We start from the raw sequence: 22695 nt of genomic DNA, 5'->3' as shown, positions 1-22695 counted from the left end.
GAAGCAGCGACTTCCAGGATAATGACACAAACAGGCAGAGAAAGAGACACAACACGTCTTCTGAACGGAGACTCAAGGTTCAGCAGATATCAGCAGATATCAGCATCCTCATTGAGCCGCTGCGCCCCCACAAGAGCAGAGAAAACACTGCAGCATTCAGGCCCACAATCTCCAAATCCTGGCTGAAGTCCTCCACTAAGAGGATCAGATCTTCTATATATACACTGTCCACAGGTAGCTTCCCTGAACAGGCAGATAAGCAGATTACTGATGAAAGATACAGTGAAGACACAAGCCAGTGTTTCAGGAAGTCTGGGAAAACACCATCATCAACACTCAGAATAATGCTGAATAATGCATCGTTCCACATTTTAACCCCATGAAGCATATCTGCTGAATTCATTTCATCTTTTAAAACCCTGCTTACAGCCTATTTTTACTGGCTGGCTTTCATGTAATGTTGATTTTTTTGATATTATTTACTTGAATTTGCTCATTTTATTCTCTTTTTCCCTTTCTTTGTTTACTCATTAATGTATTTATAGTATTATTATTGTTTTTTAGTCTTTTGAATTATTCCACTTGTTCTTTTCCTTTACTTGTTTAGACGGTGCACAACAGGAAACAGACAAACAGGACATTTAAAGAAAGATAAAAGATTTTTTTAACATACATTATAATATATACAGTCAAATATATAATAATAATAATAATAATAATAATAATAATAATAATAATAATAATAATAATAATAATAATAATAATAATAATAATAATAATAATAATAATAAAAATAATACTAGAAATACTAATGGTGTTATTTAACTGAGACAGCTGCACATGGAATGTCATTTATTTGTATTTTTCTCATTACTTATTTACTTATTTTCATATTTATTTTATTTAGTTTACATGTAATATAATTTATGTAATTTATAATTTATTTATATTTTTCTCATCTATTTTATTCTCTATTATCCCTTATTTATTTACTTAATTTCCTGTTTATTTTTTTTCATATTTTAAAGTGAAAATATTAAACTGTTTACTGCATTATTTAACTGGGGCAGCTGCACAGCTTTGTATTGCAGGTATGTGCAATTCCCTGGACATTTGATATCATTTATTTGTATTTTTCCTGTCTATTTTTTCTATATTATCCCTTATTAATTTACTTATTTTCTTACTTATTTTATTTATTTACTGTTACTACTTTTATTTTTTTTATTAGTTTTAGTCTCGTGTTTATGGTTTTACCCTCTATTTTCTTTTATTCCACTTGTTATTTTCCTTTACTTGGAGATATGGTGGCAACATTTTAGTATATATAGTCACACATAAAAATATTTAAACTATTTATTGCATTATTTAACTGAGACAGCTGCACAGGTTTGTATTGCAGGTATGTGCAAATCCCTGGACATGGAATATCATTTATTTGTATTTTTCTCATGATTTATTCACTTCTTCGTATTTATTTTATTCATTTACTGTACATGTAATCTATTTGGATTCTTCCTATCTATTTTTATTGTTAGTATCCCTTATTTATCTACTTATTTTCTTATGTATTTCATTCATTTACTGTTACTACTTTTCTCATTATTTTTGGCTTTGTGTTTATGGTTTTACCCTCTCTTTTCTTTTATTCCACGTCGTTTTCCCTTACTTGGATGTGGCACTTGGCTTTTTCATCATTTCATATCATGTAGTATTGATGAATTTTGAAATTCTTTTACAATGTTTAACTCTGCTTTTCCCCCTTTGCCTTGTTTTTTCTCAGACAGGAGTCATGCATCCGATATTTTGTCCACTTGATGATCAACAACATCTGCGCTGAAGGTCGACATGCAGCGAGGCGTCCCGTGCAGCACACTGGCAGCTGAGTGCAGTGCATGCGTGTTTGTGCGTGTGATCGGAAACCTTTGAGGTACGGGATGAATAGTTTGTCTTCCTGGAGCCAGAGCTGCAGGATGGGTGGGCAGCAGGAAGCCAGTCAACCAGAGGATCGTAGTTAACCAGGAAACGGGCTGCGTGCCGCCGAGGTGCTGATCCAAATCCACAGAGGACGAGCCAACAGCCTAAATATACCAAGGAACAATGTCAGAATAAAGGCTCAGAGCAACACGCCTGCTGGTGAATAATGCATGCAGTAATCTGGGTCAAAGGGCACTTTGGAATATATCATGATTTAACTGGCGACACACGCAGACATTATTACGAAATGAGAAATAGAAGTTGAAATAGTCACAGGAAACAACGGTGAGCTCAGTGACCACAGATCCGAGCTGCCTGAATAGTCCTGGTTTCACTTAACCCCACCCGTCTGGTTCTCTAAGTAGCTTAAAATAAGCATCAGTGGTTCCCTGCAAGAAGTGCATTGAGAGAAGGGTTGAAAAAACACCACACAGTCGCATTAAAGCTGCATATTTCAGTTGACAAGGGAACAAAATCAAACAAAAATAGCTTTTATTTCAGCCTGCGTTGATGACAGACGTGGAAGCTCTCATAACAAGACTTAAAGGATTTTATTCAGCTGTTGTAACACGAGAGATCCTTATAATAACAAGGCAAAAGTTTAATGCTTGTCAGGGGATGACAGCATAGAAAAGGCTTATTACTCACCAAGGAATGTTGGAGTTATGCGACGGTTTGTCTGTCTGTTCGCAACATTACTCCAAAATGGATTTCAAACATTAATAAAAAAAATGTAAATTTGGAAAAAAGCATGACAAAAAGTAGAATAAAGCTTAAAAATACAGATATAACAAAAGTAAAAAAGCACGATAAATGTGCACTGACTGGCCACTTTATTAGGTACACTCTGCTAGTGAAAGGTTGGATCCCCTTTGCCTTCAGCACTGCCTTTATTACTCCACCAAGGAACAGTGGAGTTATGTGATGATCAGTGTACGTTTGTCTGTGAATCTGTCTGTCTGTCTGTCTGTTAGCAACATTACTCAACAATGGACTAACGGATTTGGATGAAATTTTCAGGGAAGGTCAGAAATGACACCAGGACCCAGTGATTAGATTTTGGCAGTGATGCAGTTTATAGTCTGGATCCATGGATTTGTTAAAGATTTCTGTGTCATTGAAAGATAGCAGCACGGCATCACTGTAACCATGACAACAAGTGAACACTACATCAGCTGCCTGCTGTTTATTTTGATTTTAAGCTTCACATGACATAAATGAATCACAAGAATCAACACAGGAAGCAGAGTGTTAGCTGGTTGATCACTTATCAACTTTATTTAAATACTTACAGCCTCACCTACAGTGTACAGTTAGAAAACTCCTCCAAAGACAGGAAGGATACTAGTCAAATTTACAGAGTGAGAAAATAAACTTAAAACAAATATACAAAACAACAAAGCTGTAAAGGAAAAGACGAACTTTCACGCTGGCACTCAGCCTCCTGCCAGCTTTTCAAAGGCCGACCAGGAAGGAGCAAATAGTGAATTCTTTGTTAGTCTCAATCTTCACACACAAAAGCAAAAGAAGCCTCTCTCCTCTCCTCTCCTCTCCCTTACAGACCGCCTTCATCCCACTGAGGTGAGTGGTATTCACATATTCCCAACATACAAAATTATTCAGTTCAAAAATGACAAGTGAGGAAGTATATTTACCCGAGTATAAAAAAATAAATTAAAATGATCAACATTTTTAACACGAGACGGTCGACAACGATCCTGAGAGCTGTTGTACAATCTTAACCTTCTGGAAGTAGGGGAAGAAAAAAAAAAGTTCTGCAACTTCCCCTGCTGTGACGCCCACATTTACAGATTCTCAAACGAACCTGGCGATGAAACCACCGCCGAATCACACGAAACGGGAACAACCGCTTCTCCATTTCAACTGTTAATGGTGCTACGGCAGAACACTGGGGAGGGAGGTCAACTTTAGACACTCATATAAACTCTGAATCCACAGGAACAGAACATTTGTCCTGCAAAAAGTGAGCTTGAAACAGACAAATGTTTTGCTTTGAGTGCATTTTTAATGACATGGTTCTCTTAGTCAGCAGGGGGCGCCCCTGCACAGATCAATGCTTGAAGTGAATTTTAGGTCTGTGGGTTGTTTATGATTGTCACAGTGCCACCAAACGCTTGAGCGAAAAGCTTGAAAATTGATGCAGCAGGGCGGCAAATCGTCCTGTTCCTCCAACCCGCTCTCAGAAATCTGCAGTCACATCCAGTAGGATCTCTTTCCATTCTTAACAAAGCAGTTAATAATATCAAAAACAACTAAAAGCAATGATTTAGACGATGGCTTTTAAGTCCGGTTAATCAAAGTGTTCAATTCTGATCGTGAAAAATCAAACCAAGTTCGATTTTTGGGCTGCAGATGCGGCTGATGTTGCGACTAAAACGCTTCTGAAAAGCAGCTCCGTCTGTTCTTTATCTTTTCCACCTTAATGTTGCAGAAATCTCCACTTTCGCAAACCGATAAAACAAAATGTTCACTTGAAAGTCTTTTCTCTTCGCAGTAATGAGACTACTGAAGGCAAAACTTGTGTAGAATGGGAAAAAAAATGAACAACAGTGGTGTAGTGGTTATAGAGGAACAGTAAAGTCACCTGTTCTGGTAAATACCTGAAATGGGAACAGCAGGAGGAGCTATAGACATTAAAAATATCAATACAAGCCTCAGAGAACACAAGCTGACAGTGCAAAGTAAAAAAATAAATACTAAAAAAAACCAGATCAGGCAGAATATAGGTTTATATTCAGATATTTGCAACAGTTTCTGCAGAAAACGTGATGTGAACAGAAACTAAATGTGTTTTTGTTAGAGAACGGGTCATAAAGGGAAAACAGGACAGAGAAGGCAGTGATGTGTTTATATATTGGTTTGCGATGTGCTAATTTCAGTGCGATTTCATCGCAGAAACACCACAAAAGTGATAAAAAGAAATCCATCTTTTCATTTGTTGCACCGCCAATTGTAACTACCCAAAAACACGTAGTACGAGCACGTTACACGGTGTAAAGATGAGAAGACTTACAAAAAAAACTGAGAAACTGAAGTGAAAAGAGACTGAAACAAGACGTGAAGCTAAAATGTGCATTCCATATAAACGTGTATCATCGCTGTCTGAATAACTGTTTTCACCGAGCACTGAGATGAAGAGAATACATCTATTTATACGCCAATAAGTCTGTTTAAAATAGAGATTTAACTTTAAACCCTCCCCATTACCCGAAAGTCTATTATAGAATCTGCATCTGCAACACTGTGGGAAAGTGTGTTTGTGTTTTGTTCACAAAGGTTTGTCTTAACCAGTCTTACAAGCAGTCGCAGCCGTGCGCTTTTCTGTTTTTCACTGATCCGTTCAGCGTCCAAAACGTATTAAAACAGCCCAAAACCGAAGCAGGTCCTGGGCTTTAGGGCTCCAGGATGGATGTCACTGGCAGAAAGGCGACGCTGTGGGGTCGAAGCCTTTGAAAACGTCCTTCAGTGAGGCGTTGTCCTGCTCTGTGGCCGCCTGCTCCGACTGCGCCGGGCTGTTTCCTCCGAAGGGGCTGCTCGTCCCGCCAGGTTTGGCCGCCTGCTTCACCACGCCGAACAGCGAGGACACGGGCAGGTTGTGGACCCCCGCAGGCCCCTGATCTCCGGCAGCTCCAGGAGCACCCTGACCTCCGGCTGCAGCCCCCCCAGCTGCAGCCGCTCCTCCCTGCGCCGTGGAGTTAGGCGAGGGTGCAGGCTTAGGTCGAGGCCTGTTGTAGCTGTTGTATCGATCGGTTCCTTGCTCGCCGCTTTTCTCCGGTTCCGGTTGGTCCAACGCGGACTTCCGAACGAACAGGGGCTCCTTGGACTTGGGTTTACTGGTCGTGGGCTCGCTGGGTTTGGACTCTGTGCTGGTGGCTGAGTTGGGGGAGCTGTTGGAGCCGCTGCCGGCACTGGGGCTGCCCGGCTTGTTAGTCCGAGGGTCATAGAGGCTGATGCCGCTTAGCACGCTGGCTCCCCCTGGTGCCCCGGGCCCCACACTGCGCCCTGCCCCACCTGAAGAGAGCAGTCTGGGGTCGTAGGGGGCGATGCCAGGTGGAGAAGAGCCAGAGGTTGCTGCTGGAGACGTGGAAGGAAGTGCAGGAGGCGCAGGTTCTGATGGCTGCTTCAGCGCTGACTTCTGCGGCTGGAGACGGGGGTCTTTACGGGCCATGCGGGGGTCTACAGGCTTTTCTGAAGGTGCAGGAGGCATGGAGGGCGGCTGACTCAGCAGCGACAAAGGTGCAGCAGGGGTGGACAGGTGAGGAGGGGAGGGGGTCTGGGATGAGCCGGAGTTGACGGTTTTGAGGATACGAGAAAGGAGCTCAAAGTCTGGGATGGTCGAGGTTGAGGAGGAGGGAGCGGGGGGGTCCAAGGAGGGAGGAGGCTGGATGGGAGGAGGCTGGGAGTGGGGGAGTGACGTCTGGAGGGACTGCTGAGTTCGACGAGAGTCCAGAGAGGACACAGGTGGAATGCCTGGAGGGAGGGGAAGGAGGTCCTGCTTGGGGATGGGGAGCGGGAGGAGGTCTTCGGGCGACCAGGTGATGGTTTTAGCGAAGGCCGGCATGTGGAGAACGATGTCCTTCTTGATGTGGCTGAACTGCTGCAGCTGGGAGCGCGGGTCTCTCAGAGCCATGCCCATGAGCGGGTCCAGAGGAATCGGCACCGGTTTGTCCCGTAGAACCCGCTCCGTCTCCTCCTCATCTGCTGCCGGGGTTGTAAGAGGCGGGGGCTTGTAGACCAGAGGAGGTTCAGGTTTAGGAGCAGGAGACGAGTGGGAGGTGGCTCCTGCTGAGGCGGCGGCTAGCCTGGCTAACCTGGGGTCTGCAGGCGGTCCGGAGGAAGACGGAGCGGCCAAATGGTCGGAGATTTGAGCCGACTCAGCAGCACGTGCCAGGCGGGGGTCCCGGATCAAGCGAGGGTCTGCTGGACGAGCCGGGGGGATGGCAGGAGAAGCCTTTTGGAGCCGCGGGTCACTTGGAAGGCCGTCAGGCTTTTGAGGAGCCTGAGTCTGCTGACGGAGCGTCTTCAAGATGGAAGTTACACTGCCACCACCATCCTCATCCTCACTGGAGTACCAGTTCCCTGAGTCACCTGAGGAAAAACACATTTTTTTTTGTTCAATGTGTTTTTATTGAAGATTCAGTATGACAGAAAAATAGTACAATACAATTCCGTTTTTTTTTTTTTTTTTTTTTTTTTTTTTTTCTTTTAACATAACCCCAAATCCCTCCCCCCCCACACTGTTGCACCAGTCAAAAAATAAAATACATATATATATATATTATAAAATACAAATAATAATAATAATAATAAAAAAAAAAAAAAAAAAAAAAAAAAAAAAAAAAAAAAAAAAAAAAAAAAAAAAAAAAAAAAAAAAAAAAAAAAAAAAAAAAAAATAAAAAAAAATAATAATAATAATACAATGTCTCTTATCTCTCTGCTGTTGATTAACGTGTGAAAGTAAATAGTTTATTATTTACTCTTCTGTAATGAGTGACGGATCCACTTCTTGGATCTGGTCCAAAATAGGACGCCAGATTTTGAAGAATTTTTCAGTGTTCCCTCTGACGGAATTTCTTATTTTTTCCAAGGCTAGATGGTGTAGGAAATCGGTGAGCCACATTCTAAAAGATGGTGGATGTTTTTCTTTCCAATTAAGGAGAATGAGCCTGCGGGCAATTAGCGTAGTAAAGGCTATTACTTCCTTTTGTTTTTTATTTGAGTTGGTAGATTCAGGCATAATGCCGAATATTACAATTTTGGCCTCTGGTTCAATATTGATCTTTAATGCGCTAGAGAGGAATTTGAAAATTGATTGCCAGAGGGGTGCCAATTTTGAGCAAAACCAGAACATGTGTGATAATGATGCTTGCTCAATTTCACAGCGGTCACAATTTAGGTCTATATCCGGTTTGAATTTTGCTAGTTTAACTTTTGACCAATGCAATCTATGAACAATTTTAAGTTGAATTACCTTGTGTCTTAGGCAAATTGAAGATGAGTATATATTATTCACTGCAGATTGCCACTCATCCTCAGATATTACAATTTCAAGCTCTTCTTCCCATTTTCTTCTGGTATGTGCAAGTGGCTGTACATTGTAAGAAATGATAGAAGTATATATTTTCCCAATGACACCCTTAGAAAGCGGGTTTATATTTAACATTGTTTCAAGAAGAGAGTCGGGGGGCCGTGATGGGAAGTGATTGAGCGTGGTTGACATATAGCTGCGTAATTGAAGATACCTGAAGAATTGAGAGTTAGGGATTTCAAATTTTGTTTTTAGTTGTTGAAACGAGGCATACTGTCCATCAATAAACAAGTCTTTCAGTGTCCTTGGGCCACGCGTAGCCCAGGTTGAGAAGCAATCGTCTATCATGGAAGGAGCAAACATATGGTTATGTGCAATAGGACCATTGATTGACATATCATTTAAAGCAAAACGCCTTCTGAATTGACACCATATCTTGAATGAGTGTTTGACAATTGGGTTTGCAGAGAATTTGCACATCGGTTGAGACAGAGGTAGTTCTGAAGTCATCAAGGAGTGAAGGGAGGTAAGACTGCACGACATATTTTCCAGTTTTAACCATTCAGGGCTGCAACAGGGGGAGCACCAAAATAGCATTGCTCGGATGTTGGATGCCCAATAATAGAATTGGAAATTTGGGAGTGAAAAACCCCCTTGCTCTCTATGCCTCTGTAACACACTTTTAGAGATGCGTGCAGTTTTCCCATTCCATATGAATGAAGATATAGATTTGTCAATAAGGGAGAAAAAGGCATTTGTTAAAAATATAGGTACGCATTGAAAAATGTACAAAAATTTAGGTAAGATATTCATTTTAACAATATTTATTCTACCTCCCAATGATAATGGGAGTGTGTTCCATCGTTCGAGGTCCTGTTTCATGGAGTCTAATAATGGGATAAAGTTTGTTTTGTACATGTGCTTGTAGTTTTTTGTTATCCATACACCTAAGTATTTAAATTTATCTTGACTTATTTTGAATGGGAATTGGCTCGGCATGATTTGTTTAGCCACAGAGTTTATAGGCATTAGCTCACTCTTTTGCATGTTTACCTTATAGCCTGATATCCTTCCGAAGCTCTCAAGAACATCGGATGGAAAAACACATTTAACATTAGATTCAGTTTGAAAGAACTGGTCATATCTGAGATTTATATTGACTGTAGGAATGTTGGAAAGCCTTTAAAAGTTATCGCTACAAAAACTTACAAATCTTTATGTACATGTACAAAGACAGTAGCAGATCAATGACATGATTTTGAATTATTTCGCAGCAAACTACCAATAATTCCAGATGTTTATATACATTAACAGGTGACTTTCACCCTTCAGAAACCCAGCTGGTCAAGCAAAAACAGTGGCATATAAAGATAGGAGCGGAGAAATGGAGAAACAGCTCGTGTTCTGCATCAACAGAATGGCAGTAAGTTGTACAGAGAATCGTGATATTGGGCGTTTTCAAACTGCACTGTGGATGACCGTAATTTCCAGACTATAAGCTGCAACTTTTTTTATCACACTTTGAACCCTGCGGTTTATACAACGATGCGGCAAATGTATAGATTTTTACGGGCGAGCTTCACGGCGTCAATACGTTTAGCCTTGTCACGTCAGAATGAAATTACCGAACAGGTCACAGTGGACCAATGAAACTGCTGGAATTAAATCAAATGCAGTCACTAAATTCTTCAGATCAGTCATTTTGGCTTCATGCACACACCCTCATCATGGAAAACACACAAAGAAATGTATAAGATGCTTTTAGGTTAAATGTAATCGATCTGGCTGTCGAAGAAGGAAATAGAGCTGCTGCACGTCAGCTTGGCATCAATGAATCTATAGTGAGACGTTGGAGTCGGCAGCGTGAAGAACTGACTCAGTGCGTTTTACTGCTGTGTTACAGGCACTGTTCGGAAAAAAACCCCATTTAGGTTAAAATATATTTCTGTGTAAACATCTCATGTTACAACGTGGACACCTGCGGCTTTTAGACAGGTGTGGCCTGCATACGTACAATTTTTTTTTTCTTTTTAAATTTAGTGGGTGCGGCTTATATTCAGGTGCGCTCAATAGTCCGGAAATGACAGTAGCTGGGACTGCCAGATGAAAAAGCGATCGCAAACAGCTGCTTTAAATTCCAGAGCAGAACCACATTTGCTGATTAACTGTAGTCCTTGTCAACGTTCCTTCCCATCACCAGGGATAGAAAAAATCTACTGCCAGTAATATTTAATCAAGAAAAGCCAATTAGCAGAAGTCTAAACATAAAATGTATAAGAAAGCTGGTCTACTACTTAAACTGTGTTGATATGAATCTATACTCTGTAATACAAGCTACAAATTAAGTAAGATTTGTATGAAAAGGACATTTTTAAGACACAAAACAGTACAATTCACAATTCCAAACTGTATTTTCACACAGAGGTGCAGATATTTTTCCTCTACCTTCAGTGTCTTTGGTCTTCTCTGCTCCTCCCTCGGCCATCCTGCGAGCTCTTTCCTCTTCCTCCTGCTGCTTCTGTTGGATCCTCATGAACAGAACACGTTGCGCTGGAGGCAGAAAGTCAGGAACAGAAATCCCTCCCTGACCGGCCGAGGCTCCGTTAGCTGAACCTTCCTGGCCACCCGACTGATTTCCAAACTTCCCTGCTCCTGCTCGCTCATCCATGCCAGAAAACCCCTGGTAGTTGTCACCTGAGAGGGAGAAGTGAACGTCCTCATTAGTCCAAAAACAAAACTTTTCTGCCACCGACTAAAAAACACGTGTACCGCTCAGTTAGTTGCCTGAATGCTTTGAATTCACTCTCACCTTCTTGCACCACCCCCTCCATCTTCATACCCTCCTGCTGATTGTAGAAGTTATTGAAGAAGTTTCCACCCTGAGGAGGACCTGGAGGCATCGCGCCTCCATGTGGAGGACCTTCACCAGGTGCAAAGCCTCCCATCATGGGTGGTCCGCCGGGGCCCATGTTGGGTGGGGGCCCCATGTTCTGCATGTCAGGGGACATCATGCCTGGAGGAGCAGGGAAGCGGGCCGGCAGGGCACCAGGGGGCCCTTGGGGTCCAGGTGGTGTGGACTGACCCTGGTTCCCACTGGGGGCCTGGCTTCTGGTTCAAAGCGAAATTGGTGTTAGGATTTACAGGAAGGACTTCTGAGCGACTTACATTTACATTTGTTCATTATTCACACAGTTAATATGTCTGTTTAAAAAATATTCTTCCTGCTGTGTCTGTAGGTCAAATTAAATAAAGGTCTGTGGCATAAACCGTGTTAGGTTAGGATCTATTATATTTACACTACTGTTCAACAGTTTGAGGTCACCCAGACAATTTCATGTTTTTCATGAGAACTCACACTTTCATTCATGTGCTAACATAACTGCACAAGGGTTTTCTAATCATCAATGAGCCTTTCAACACCATTAGCTAACACAATGTAGCATTAGAACACAGGAGTGATGGTTGCTGGAAATGTTCCTCTGTACCTCTATGGAGATATTCCATTAAAAATCAGCTGTTTCCAGCTACAATAGTCATTTACCACATTTTACATATATATATATATATATATATATCATTCATCTAATGTTATCTTCATTGAAAAAAACGTTTTTTTTTCATAAATACGGACAAACTTTTGAACGTTAGTGTAAGTGTTGGAAGCAGCCTAACAAATGTTCAGAGCCATCTTTCAGGCCTATAGGTGGAAGTATTTCTCATCTACAACTTAGATTTAACTTAATTTCACTCTACATAAGATCACTGCCTATATTTTCTACAAATGGAAACATAAAACAGTGCTCTTTAATTCTTAATCTGAGTTTTCTGATATCTCACCTAACTGCCAGCTTCTGAGCCAGCTGTCCCGTCGGCTGAACTTTAATCTCAAACAGTGAGGGGATCTTCTTCCCCATGCCACCTCCTCCTCCTCCTCCACCAACAGGAGGTGGAGGACCCATGTGGGGAGGAGGGATGTTGGGATTTGGGGGACCACCTGGGAAGGGAGCTCCATCGGGACCATGGACAGGCGGAACAGCACAGGGGTTCGGCCCAGGCATAGGCCCGGGTCCTGGTGGTCCTTTGCCAGGAATTGGCCCCTGATTCGGTCCAGGAAGACCCCCAAAGTCACCAGGCGGAGGCCCTCCAAAATCCCCAGCTCCTGTGTTGGCGTCTACAGGAACAGGCCGAGGAGGGGTGGGGAGAAGGCCAACTCCAGGAGGAGGCTTCGGGAGAGGGTTGATCCCCTGCTTCTTCAATTCCTCCACCTCCTTCTCATCCTCAGCTCCAGCCTCTGCATCCTCTGCCAACATCTGGAAAACAAGGTCACAGAAAAACCCACTGCTAAGTGAATCTGAACTGTGGAAAAGCAAATACAGCCTGCAATTTGTAGACATTCAAGTGTTCAATTTAAATGCCTTGAATATATACATCTCTTTAAAATATACGCTATCGTTGAAAAGTTTAGGGTCACTTAGAAATGTCCTTATTTTTGAAAGAAAAGCAGTTTCTTTCAATGAAGATAACATTAAATAAATGATAAATCCAGTGTAGACATTGTTAATGTGGTAAATGACTATTGTAGCTGGAAACAGCTGATTTTTAATGGAATATCTCCATAGAGGTACAGAGGAACATTTCCAGCAACCATCACTCCTGTGTTCTAATGCTACATTGTGTTAGCTAATGGTGTTGAAAGGCTCATTGATGATTAGAAAACCCTTGTGCAGTTATGTTAGCACATGGATAAAAGTGTGAGTTTTCATGGAAAACATGAAATTGTCTGGATGACCCCAAACTTTTGAACAGTAGTGTAGAACTTCTTGAAATCTCCAGAGTTTACTGAAAATCGTAGTTGGAGGACCTCACCTTGTTGAGCAGCTCCTGAGTGTCATCATTGAGGTCTTCGTGGGAGAACATACACTCGTCACCGTTGACACATTTCCCCGTGGTGTGGAACAGCTTACAGGGGAATTCACGTAACATGTGAATCAAGGAGGAACACTTAAAAAAGGACCAATCCTAACCTGCCAACTACATAACTTCATACTGGTGAATACTGGCAGCTGTAAGAGGCAATTTGACAGGACCAAGTGTCACTCATCAGTAATCCCAGAATAATCTTGGTGCAAAATTTTCAAACAAGGCTGGTATCGTGACCCCAGCAAGTTCCTTAAAGTGTATATTTATGCACAGATCTCTGTCTCCTGCTATAAATACAGTCTTTGGTCGACATTTCACCAACTTTTTTTCACCAGTTTTTTGCATTTTTAACTGAAAAAACGTTGTAAATTATTGAAAATTGACCAAAAATGTTTAGAAATGTCTCCAAAGTGACTCCAAATATGTCAAAAAGAAGATAAAGACTGTACAAAATAACTTAAAATCTGTGTAAAATGAATCAGTAGTTTCAAAAATGAAACTTGTAAAACTTGTAAAAAAAATTACACTAATGAATAATTATCTGGTCTTTAAAAATGGAAAAAAAAGTGCAGAATTCCCAATACAAGCTGGCATAGTGTCTCCATAAAGTTCCTGTAAGTGGATATACATGGATGGATCCATGTTTCTACTAAAATACAGTCTTTGGTCAAGTGAGAAAGAGGCTCAGCAGTAAAGGATATCATGCATGTAAGGACAGTGGTCAGCTCGGGCGCAGAATCCAGTGATGTAGAACTTGCAAAGCTCCTTCTTCTTTGGCAGCTCAATGTCGTGGCTGAAGTTGCAGTGGTCCCCCTGGTGGTTGAAGAAGGATATAATGAAATCTGCCTCAGAGATGTAAAGAAACTGACAATTTGTAGACCAGGGAGGCTAAAATAAACAATATGTCAGCCGCGTTCCTTTGTTTTGCTGCTGTTCCTGTCTGTTATTAAATGATAGCTTGAACTAATTCCTAATCTTTATAGTTTACAGGTGCCAAACTTGAAAACTTCCATTGAGAATTGTCTAAGTTTAATCAGGTATAGGACCACATAGTGTGCCGATTTAACATACTGAGTGTAAACGGGTTGCACACAACTTCAAAATCCAGCTCTTTTGAGGACTCTCTGAAAAAGCTTTGTGATGCAACATATTTTTAAATATCCTGTTAACTTCTATTCAATAAGGGCAATTTAGAAAAGCAGCTTCAACAAACTTGTAGATTTAACAAACATAAAAATCATAGAACTTCCTACGTTAAATAGGAAACATTTGCGTGATCTTACCCAGGTGCATCTGCCCTCGATGTAGTACTTGCAGATGGCCTTTCCTTTCTTATCCTGGTGCTTTTCATTCTGGTTCCTCCTCCCCAGTCCATCACCAAGGCCATCCTGAATTACACAAACACGACCAGCAAACACACATTAGCACTAATCAACTTTGGATTGTCTAATTTGTTTTAGTGTGAGGCTAATCTGATAATAATTTTACCCCGTTGTCCATGTCTCCGTTGTTGTCGTCGTCGTTCCCCATGTCACCTCTTCCTCTCCCTCTGTTTCGACCCTTTCCCCCTCTGATCATCCCCCGTCCTCCTTTACCTCGGCCTCGCCCGCGGCCTCCTCTACCTCCTTGTGTAGAAATAAACCCAGCAAATTATTTTATCATTTTATTATCGCTATCACAGCTGAAAGAGAGTCAAATTTACAGACATTTCCTCAAGAAAAACAAACCTCTGCCTCTGTCTTTGGACTTCTTGTACTGACTGAGCTCCTTTGAGTAGTCGTCGTAGTCGTCCTCCCCCATGTTGTCGTAGTCGTCCTCCCCGTACTGTAAGAAAGGTCAATTAATCAGTGCCACTGATCTGACAAGGTATAAATATGGCATGAGCTTGGAATAAAGTATAAATGAATGAATTCCAAATACCTGTTAAAAACAATAAAGACGCAGGGAAACTAGGGTGTAGCTGGTTTTTAGTTCAGTTTATTCTAGGAAACAAGACCACAACCATAGCACTAACTGATGTAAATAAGTGAATTTATTCAGATTATTATTCCTTTTAATAGGACAATAATCACTCTCCTTATGTAGCCCACCAAAGGGGCTTGATTTGTCAAATTACCTACAACTACTACAGATGTTGCGTGTTTATCTAACCCAGAATAAACTGCTTTCAAACGCAGCAACAAAGGAAGTTACTGCTCCAAACGGTATTTGTTTACTGGAATGCTTCCATGTGAAATATACACAAAAAAACAGACTTGTTTCCTCGACTTTGGCCAAAGCAAACAGACACGGAGCTTCGTTGGGAGTTCTAAACCTCACCTCCATGTCGTCCCCGTAACCGTCTCCATCGTCGTTGTCTCCTCCCATCTTTCCTCCCCCACCTCGGCCTCCTCTTCCTCTGCTTCCTCCTCTTCCTCGCCTCCCTCCCCTCATTCCTCCACGGCCTCGCTGGCTCTTCATGCGGCCTTTGGCCCCTGCAGAGGCACAGAGACAAAGGGACGAATGAACTTAGCTCCATTGTCTCAACACGACTGTGTAAACGAAACTATTGCAAGTGAAACAGCAGACACATGATGATGAATCTGTAACACATTATTTGAAGATCCTCCTTACTTTGACTTTTTAAAATATAATCATCAGTCATCTTTACAACCTTTTCTCATTTAATAATACACTGCAAAAACTCAAACTCTTACCAAGTCTATTGGTCTTATTTTTAGTCAAAATGTCTCATCCCACTTTAAGATAAATTCACTTAACAAGTGAGATTTCAGAAAGATGGAGGGACTTGTTTTAAGACAATGCATCTTAAATATCTTGTTTAGTCAAACAATCTTGAAATTATCTTGTTTTGAGTTGTATTTTACAAGAAAACTCAAAATAAGTTTAATACATCTTGAATTAGGAGGTTACATGAAAGCAAAAATCTATTTTTGAGTGAAAAACTGCTTTTTTTTTTTTTTTTTTTTTAGCATGTCTGGCTTATTTTAAGACACCTAAGCTTGACAATCCTGGTAAAATACAGCTTAAAATAAGTTTTCCCAGCTAATTTTAAGATCTCAATATTCTAAATATCATATCTCATTTCAAGAAATCTTACCAAGCTATTTTTCACTTGTTCTATTGGAAGATTTTTCACTTATTTCAAGGTAAAAGTTCCTTGAAATAAGTTTTTTTTTCTTGTTTTGAGAGGGGCATTTTTTCCAGCGTACAAATACTTTGGGACCACTGCCTCAGAAAACTTGCATATTTCCACACTGACCAAACAATCTTGACCCTGTTTTATTGTTCTGTTATTGAGTCTGTCAGACCTCCGTTACAAAGAAAAACTCATTGAACCGAACAGTGAGATGTTCCAGTCGCTTGATTGGTGAATCACAGTCTTGTCCAGCCTCTCTGTCCACTAAACAGGTACAGAGGACAGCTTTATCAATCCTTAATAATGAAGTGAACTTCAGTTTCTTGGTTTTTAGTCCCAAGTTACAGGACTTTTTCCTCAGCTCAATCTGGTTTTTATCCCAGAGACTGCTCTTATTTCCCTAAGGTTTTTTTAATTGTGTTTTGTTTTTATTTGTCTTATCTTTTTACCTATCCCTTGCTGCTACGTTGGTGAATAGTGGACAACTGAGCACTTTCTGTCTTGTTTGTCTTGTCACTCGATCAAGTACCTGTCTGTCAGGTCCAATGTCTGTTTTGCAACAGAATGCCGAATGCAATCATCTCCCCACAAGTATAAATAAAGTAACCTTGGATAATTAATTCTGCCATCTGATACACCCCATTTGAGGAACTTCAGGAGGTAAATGTAGCTTCTTTTTCCAGTCTGATCAGTTTTAACTAATGGACCCACCTCGCCCGCCGCGGCCGCCTCCCTCCTTGGCTTTGCGATACTGGTTCAGCTCCTTGGTGAAGTCGTCGTAGTCTTCGTCCCCCATGTCTTCGTCCTCCTCTCCCTCGTAGTTGTCCTCATCGTAGTCGTCATAGCCTCCATAGCTCTGTTTGTCCATCTTCATGTAACCCTTCTTTGAGCCGCCGTAGCCCCCATGAGACTGCAGACACATCAAATGTTAATAAATAAGGATAAGTTAGCTTCACAGAACATAAAACTGTCAAAGTTTATTGCATGTGCGGAAATGTTTGCTCTTGAGACTTACAGATGGGGGGTACTGGGGGCTGTATTCTCTGTATTTCCTCTTCTCACTGGGACTGTAGTCAGAATCGTCACTGTAGTCTGAGTGGTCATCATCTGAGGACGCATGACGCTAGAAGAGAAACCATCAAGCATAAGACAAAGAAAGAAAAGACACAGACACTGGCTTATTTTTTAGATGCCGATGATTCAGTTCTGCGGTGCCCGGAACTCTTACTTTATGTTTTGATTTGCGTTTCTTCTTGGACCTCCTCTTTTCGCGTTCCCGCTCCCTCTCTTTCTTCCGCTTCCTCTTGCGACGGTGGGCTCTCTCCTCGTCCGAGTCGCTGCTGGCGTGGCGTTCCCGACTTCGCCGAGGCCTCTCCACCGCCCCGTCTCCTCCCGCTTCACCTCCTCCGCCTGCGTCATCGCCACCATCTCCTCCTCCTGCCGCTGCTGCAGACGTACCTCCACCCATCTCCTCGGCCTCCACGTCTCCCCCGTCGTCTTCCAGCTCACCCTCCTCCAGCTCCCCATCTTCTGGCCTGTTTATGGAAACAAAGCACATGGAAGAAAGTTACATATCTCATCTTCTCGTTCGCTGTGGCTCGGTCGGCTGGTCATCTCACAAACCTTTCAAAATGATTTAAAAAGTAAAAACCAATAAAGGGAAAAAGCCCAAAAATGATTTATTTACTTGTGTATACACACCTGCAGATAAATCAGATGAAAAACAAGTACAGAGGTTTGGTAAAGTTGACAACAATCTAAGATCAGACATTAAGTCTAGACTAAAAGGATGAATAATTTACAAAGCATTGCTGCTAATTTAAATGTGCTTATTTTGTGATCGAACATGGGTTTTTAAATTCAAAAGTAGAAAAATAGGACATCAACTTCCAGCTGAAACACACTACTGAGGTTGATTTCTTTTAAAATGATGTCAAACAATGACTTTCTGCAGTTAGTAATAATTTGTGGCATGGAGAATCGTTTAAGTTTGCATATTTTTGATATTAAACAGCTCAGACAGGACTATCTTCTGTATTTTGGGTGAAAACCTGACACACCGTCAGACAGAACAAAGGTTAGTTTGATTCGCTGTTTACTCTGACTGGGGATTCGTAAATAAAAGATTATGTTTTTGGTGTGTCTGTGTCTCCACAAGGTGCAGTTGCACAACTCTTTTATTTCTCATGGGTGTTTTTTCTGTTTAAACAATGAGTCAAAAGCTTCTACGCATGCCCCACTACATTATATATTAATCTCCTCAAACACTGCACATTAAAAATACCTACAATGCTCCTAGGAATCAGGCAAAACTGAATAAGCCAAGTGAAGACTACACTAAAACGCTGAACACAACTGAAAAACACTTTCTGCACACTGAGTGGGATATATATCGTCTTGTTAATGGAAAAACAACTAAATCAGAACACAAATATAAACTACACTACTCTATAAATATGTTATATCTTCATGTATCTATGTAAACAGCTAAACAAGCTGCCACAGGATAATAACTCAACAAAGGCGCTTTAAAACACACAAAACTGTTGAATCAAGAGACATTTTCAACATTCTCTCCACATCTTTTCAACACAGTCAAGAAGAACGCAACATTTATCAGTTTGGACTTAACCTTGATGTACAAACATATATGTAATTCTGTGCAACTTGTGTAAAAATGTGGCCTAACTGGTTTAAATCGATGCAAGCCGGGATTTGCAGCACATCCACACACATTTACATCATCAAACCACCTAAATGCCAAAGGCTGAGGGGATCACCACTGAAGTAACTGATGCAGCATTACAGTAGTCCACTGCTCAGGCTGGATAATAGTAATCAGAACATCTTTCTACTCTAACAGGAGCCACTTTTATCCACAGCCAGCTACTGAGCATACATTATCTTGCCATAGTTAGATCACATGGTATGATTTAAGGCATAGGCTATCAACAGAGTAAAGTTTAGCAACAACAAATAGACCCAAGTATTAATCACTCCCATTTTGAGAAAATATGTCCCAGCTCTCAGAGAAAGGCCAACACCCAAGCAGTATGTGCAGCAGGCTGGGAGTGATGCCCGAGGCCAGGACGACGAGCACACGGTGAACTGTGTACACTGTGAACGTAGCAGGTGGTGCGTTACAGTTGATCTGCTTTGAAGCAAAATGTCAGCTGCACTGAAGGCTTCTACCGCACCACATCCTCAGAATACCTGCTTCCTCGGGGGGGGGGGGGGAAGCTAAATAATCAGCCCTAATTAATCTCTGCCTCACAGAGTTCATCTGCAGAAACCTCGGAAACAGAGCAACAACTTTGTGTTTTCGAGAAGAATAAAAGCAACTTGGATAAGATCCCTACGTTTGAAAGCTGCATTGGAGTTTTATCCAAGGTTGTGGCTGCTACCAATACTAAGATTACAAGTGGAAATAAGTTATCTGGATAACTTTGTTGAGCAAAGCCAAGAGAAGTTCAGTTTTCATCAGGAGTGGTTCCAGATTTTAAAGTATTTTGGGTTTAAACAGCAAAGTTATCCAGATGATCAAGGAAAACATGTTTTTTTAGAACACATCCTGGTATACGGCCTAAAGTTACTCCCCAAACAAAATCCACTTATCTGCTGTTTGTCATAGCACACAATCCAAAACAAACAAAATCTACCTTTATATTTGATCTTACACTGGAACATGAGCTCCAGTGAAACCCTAAACTTGTCATGCTCTCACTGAAAGTCCTACTTTTATCACTTTTGTTCAACAAAGTAGAGCAAAGTAGCTCCAAATAAATGAACAAATGCAGATCATGCTGTTATCCGGCAATACGGCCTCTAAATAAATACTCTATCAGATACTTAGAAGTCGGGTGCATTTTCCAATTTCAAACTGAATCAGTCAAGAGATAAAAAAAAGTCTTCAAGAACCAAAAAGAGGATTACTGTGACCATCAATCTGTTCATGTTTTGCCTCCACATCTTCAACACTTTCTACACTCAGGCAGGTTCTTTTTCTGCACCAGCCATCAGCTTTGAATCCAAACACCACAAACTCAGGAGTAACATGTCCACAGCCAACTCGCCCCTCTTTTTTTCCACTATTGGCATGTACTGTGTGCTGGCACTTTAATCAAAACCTGCCAGATTCAGGCACATAGACCCGTGAATCTGTCATGTAGCGGTGGAGGGCTCTCTATCACAGCGTGGGGATTTGGCTGTATTATGGAGGCAGGTTGCTGTGAATGGGGGGTGGCTGGGATTCACTGTGGCCTGAAGCTCGTGGCCTCTCCAGCCTGCCGGGATACGACACACACATCGCCTGCTGCCAACAATGTGCCAGTCTGGAGCAAAACTTGAAATGCAAACAAACTCCATCCACGCAACTTTATGCTCGGCTCGAGATAAGCGCAAACTTTAAGAGTTACTATAGCTCAAGTCTATTACACTAAGCAGACCTGTGGAGAGGAAAGACTGTTATTTACTCAGTGACTTCTTGATTAGACCCTACACAAGTTTCAATGACAAGTGAACACATTAAAGTCCAAGCCTGAGCAGTATCTGTCACCAAAAAACTTAAGTTTATATCCATGAACACCGCACCAAACTGCAAAATCTCTGAACACACCTGACTAAAAGAAAGCTGTGAGAAGTTCTCAAAGTTTAACAGAGCACATGATTATTCTGTCCATTAAGGATGATTGAATCAAAGGGTTTACCATGCACTATGGTACATTATTAGCTCAGTGGATGAGTCCATAACTTAGTCCTATAAGCAAAGGGCCATGATTAAAATGGGGAATACTTACTGTGATAGGTTTTCTTCACATTTTGCACTCAAAACCATTGAAAGACGTTTTCCCTAACCTATTTTGCGGGCTCTAGTGGGGTTTGTGGGACTTGGAAGTGGGGCCAACTGGGTACAGCAAATTTTGCCAACTGGGGACTGTGGAAAGGGGGAACTTATGTTTGACTTGAAACACTTCTGGGATGCTTTGCAGACGTTTTACACATTTTTTGGGGGGGACTTTTGTGGATGTTTTGGGGCGAGTCAGTGTGGGCACGACTGTGAATAAAAGTGACATGTTAGATAAATATTCATGACCAACATGCTGTACGTTTAGCTAGCAAATGTTACAGAATAGATAAGCCAAAACTATTTTTAATTTAAAAAAAAAACAACCAATTTTAAGATAACTAACCTTTAAGTCTTGAGAGGGAGCGCTCCCAGGTGTCTTAGGCTATTCGGAAGCTAAATTAAGCTTTCTTACGAGAGTTATTTACAACTAGAAAAACCACGACTCGTGTACAATTTTAAGTGCGTAGAGCTAATGGGGCGACAAGTTGCTTCGCACCGCCAAATGAACGATTACAGTTGAACGGATTTTGGTTAATAACGCATAATCAAAAAACCTTCGAAGTGGTTTTGCATCGTCAGTTAACGATATATTAATTAAGCGATGCGGCGACTGGAAACGTCGACGAATTGCAAATTACATTCAACGAAACCGTTAGCCATTAGCTTAGCCTCTCTCTCGCTCTTTGCCAACGGCATTCGTCGCTAACGTTAGCAAACAAGCTAATGTTGCTAAGTTAGCCTGAAAACAGGCCCACCGTTAGCAAAAGACAATCGGTTGGATTTTTTTCTTACACTTGCGACGTTTCAGCAACGGCCACCACACACACAATTAACTGAATTAATTAGTTAACTGTTCTTAAAAAACAAACAAAAAACGATGGGAAAGTAGTTAACCGATGCTTTATCGTCGCTGAAATTTGCAAAGTATGGCAGTGAAGTATATTTGATCAGCTGTTTCGACCTCATCTGTTTTTTCTTCGGAAAAGTTGGCTTGAGTCGATTGATCGTTGATTGTGACAACGCAATAAAAACACAGGGAATAACGTTATCCCAGGTGCTATTTGGCCTCCCAGTTGGCGTTGTCGTGTCAACATGGCGTTCTTTACCTCTGTACTTGTTTTCCAGAAAAGGCGAGTTTAATCCCTCTGACAGAAAAAAGAAAAAGAAACCCCGGGCTTTTTGTGTAAAAGCACAGGACAAATAAATAATTTCATTTAAATATGATTGTAGAATTACTCGACCTTTCGTCAGTCAGGAGACTGTTGTGTTCGTGGTTGGTAGTTGGGGAGTTTGGATGGACAGTCATGCTTTCCACAGCCATTTCCTCTAGCTACATTGAGGTGCAAAAAAAATACCACTCGACACTGAAACCTACTGGCTTATGCGTCACTTCACTAGGATCTACTTGTTTTTGATTTTAGGAAGAGATTCAGTTCATAGTAGGCAATTCTCCACTACAGTTGTAAGAGAAATTTGATGAAATTGAGTCCTGACGTTCTCCGTCCTACAGTAGCGATGTGAAATGACGACTGATGAGCCTAAAATGGCCGACTGTCTTCTCCAAAGAGAAAAGGGGCGGGCTTTACCGAGGATGACGTACGCACCTCACGGAAATAACCGAGTGGCCCATTGAGAGGGTAAATGCGTCCCCGAGGTTGACTCGCAGGCGCACTTTCAAAACAAACATCGATAACAAAGTAACAAACTAATTATAGATAATTAGTGATTCTTAAAAAAAAGTGAAATCTACCTGTGTAATCCAAG

General features: G+C 41.3%; 1 protein-coding gene across 3 annotated transcripts; it reads right to left on the bottom strand.

Annotated features, from left to right (window-relative positions):
* Window positions 1–3228: 3228 nt before the first annotated feature.
* Window positions 3229–22480, bottom strand: zc3h4 (zinc finger CCCH-type containing 4). 3 transcript variants are annotated; one of them, XM_023288397.3, is made up of 14 exons: window positions 22173–22480; window positions 17314–17620; window positions 17101–17208; window positions 16797–16995; window positions 15266–15420; window positions 14674–14770; window positions 14435–14571; window positions 14230–14334; window positions 13648–13759; window positions 12893–13002; window positions 11864–12336; window positions 10836–11134; window positions 10472–10720; window positions 3229–7086 (listed from the first exon to the last, which is right to left on the bottom strand). In XM_023288397.3, the coding sequence occupies exons 1-14, from the start codon at window positions 22250–22252 to the stop codon at window positions 5411–5413; spliced, it is 4107 nt and encodes a 1368-aa protein (XP_023144165.1). In that variant the 5' UTR covers window positions 22253–22480; the 3' UTR covers window positions 3229–5410. The 3 variants fall into 3 exon arrangements, with proteins under 3 accessions (XP_023144165.1, XP_023144166.1, XP_035812300.1); XM_023288398.3 differs by having other exon boundaries at window positions 10836–11131; XM_035956407.2 differs by lacking the exon at window positions 22173–22480 and adding an exon at window positions 20882–22047.
* Window positions 22481–22695: the final 215 nt, after the last annotated feature.

The sequence above is a fragment of the Amphiprion ocellaris genome, chromosome 7, assembly GCF_022539595.1.
Source record: "Amphiprion ocellaris isolate individual 3 ecotype Okinawa chromosome 7, ASM2253959v1, whole genome shotgun sequence".
NCBI classification, from domain to species: domain Eukaryota; kingdom Metazoa; phylum Chordata; class Actinopteri; family Pomacentridae; genus Amphiprion; species Amphiprion ocellaris.
Note: the sequence above shows the minus strand (reverse complement) of the source record. Positions and strands in the feature narration are given on the sequence as shown.

What these genes read in the sequence shown, in the direction of transcription:
- zc3h4 (XM_023288397.3), bottom strand. Translation starts at nt 22,252, where the DNA reads ATGGCTGTGGAAAGCATGACTGTCCATCCAAACTCCCCAACTACCAAC. An exon ending in AGGCGGCCGCGGCGGGCGAG is followed by an intron (nt 15,421 to 16,796) that starts GTGGGTCCATTA and finishes GTGCCTCTGCAG; the next exon opens with GGGCCAAAGGCCGCATGAAG. An exon ending in TCGAGGGCAGATGCACCTGG is followed by an intron (nt 13,760 to 14,229) that starts GTAAGATCACGC and finishes TTCAACCACCAG; the next exon opens with GGGGACCACTGCAACTTCAG.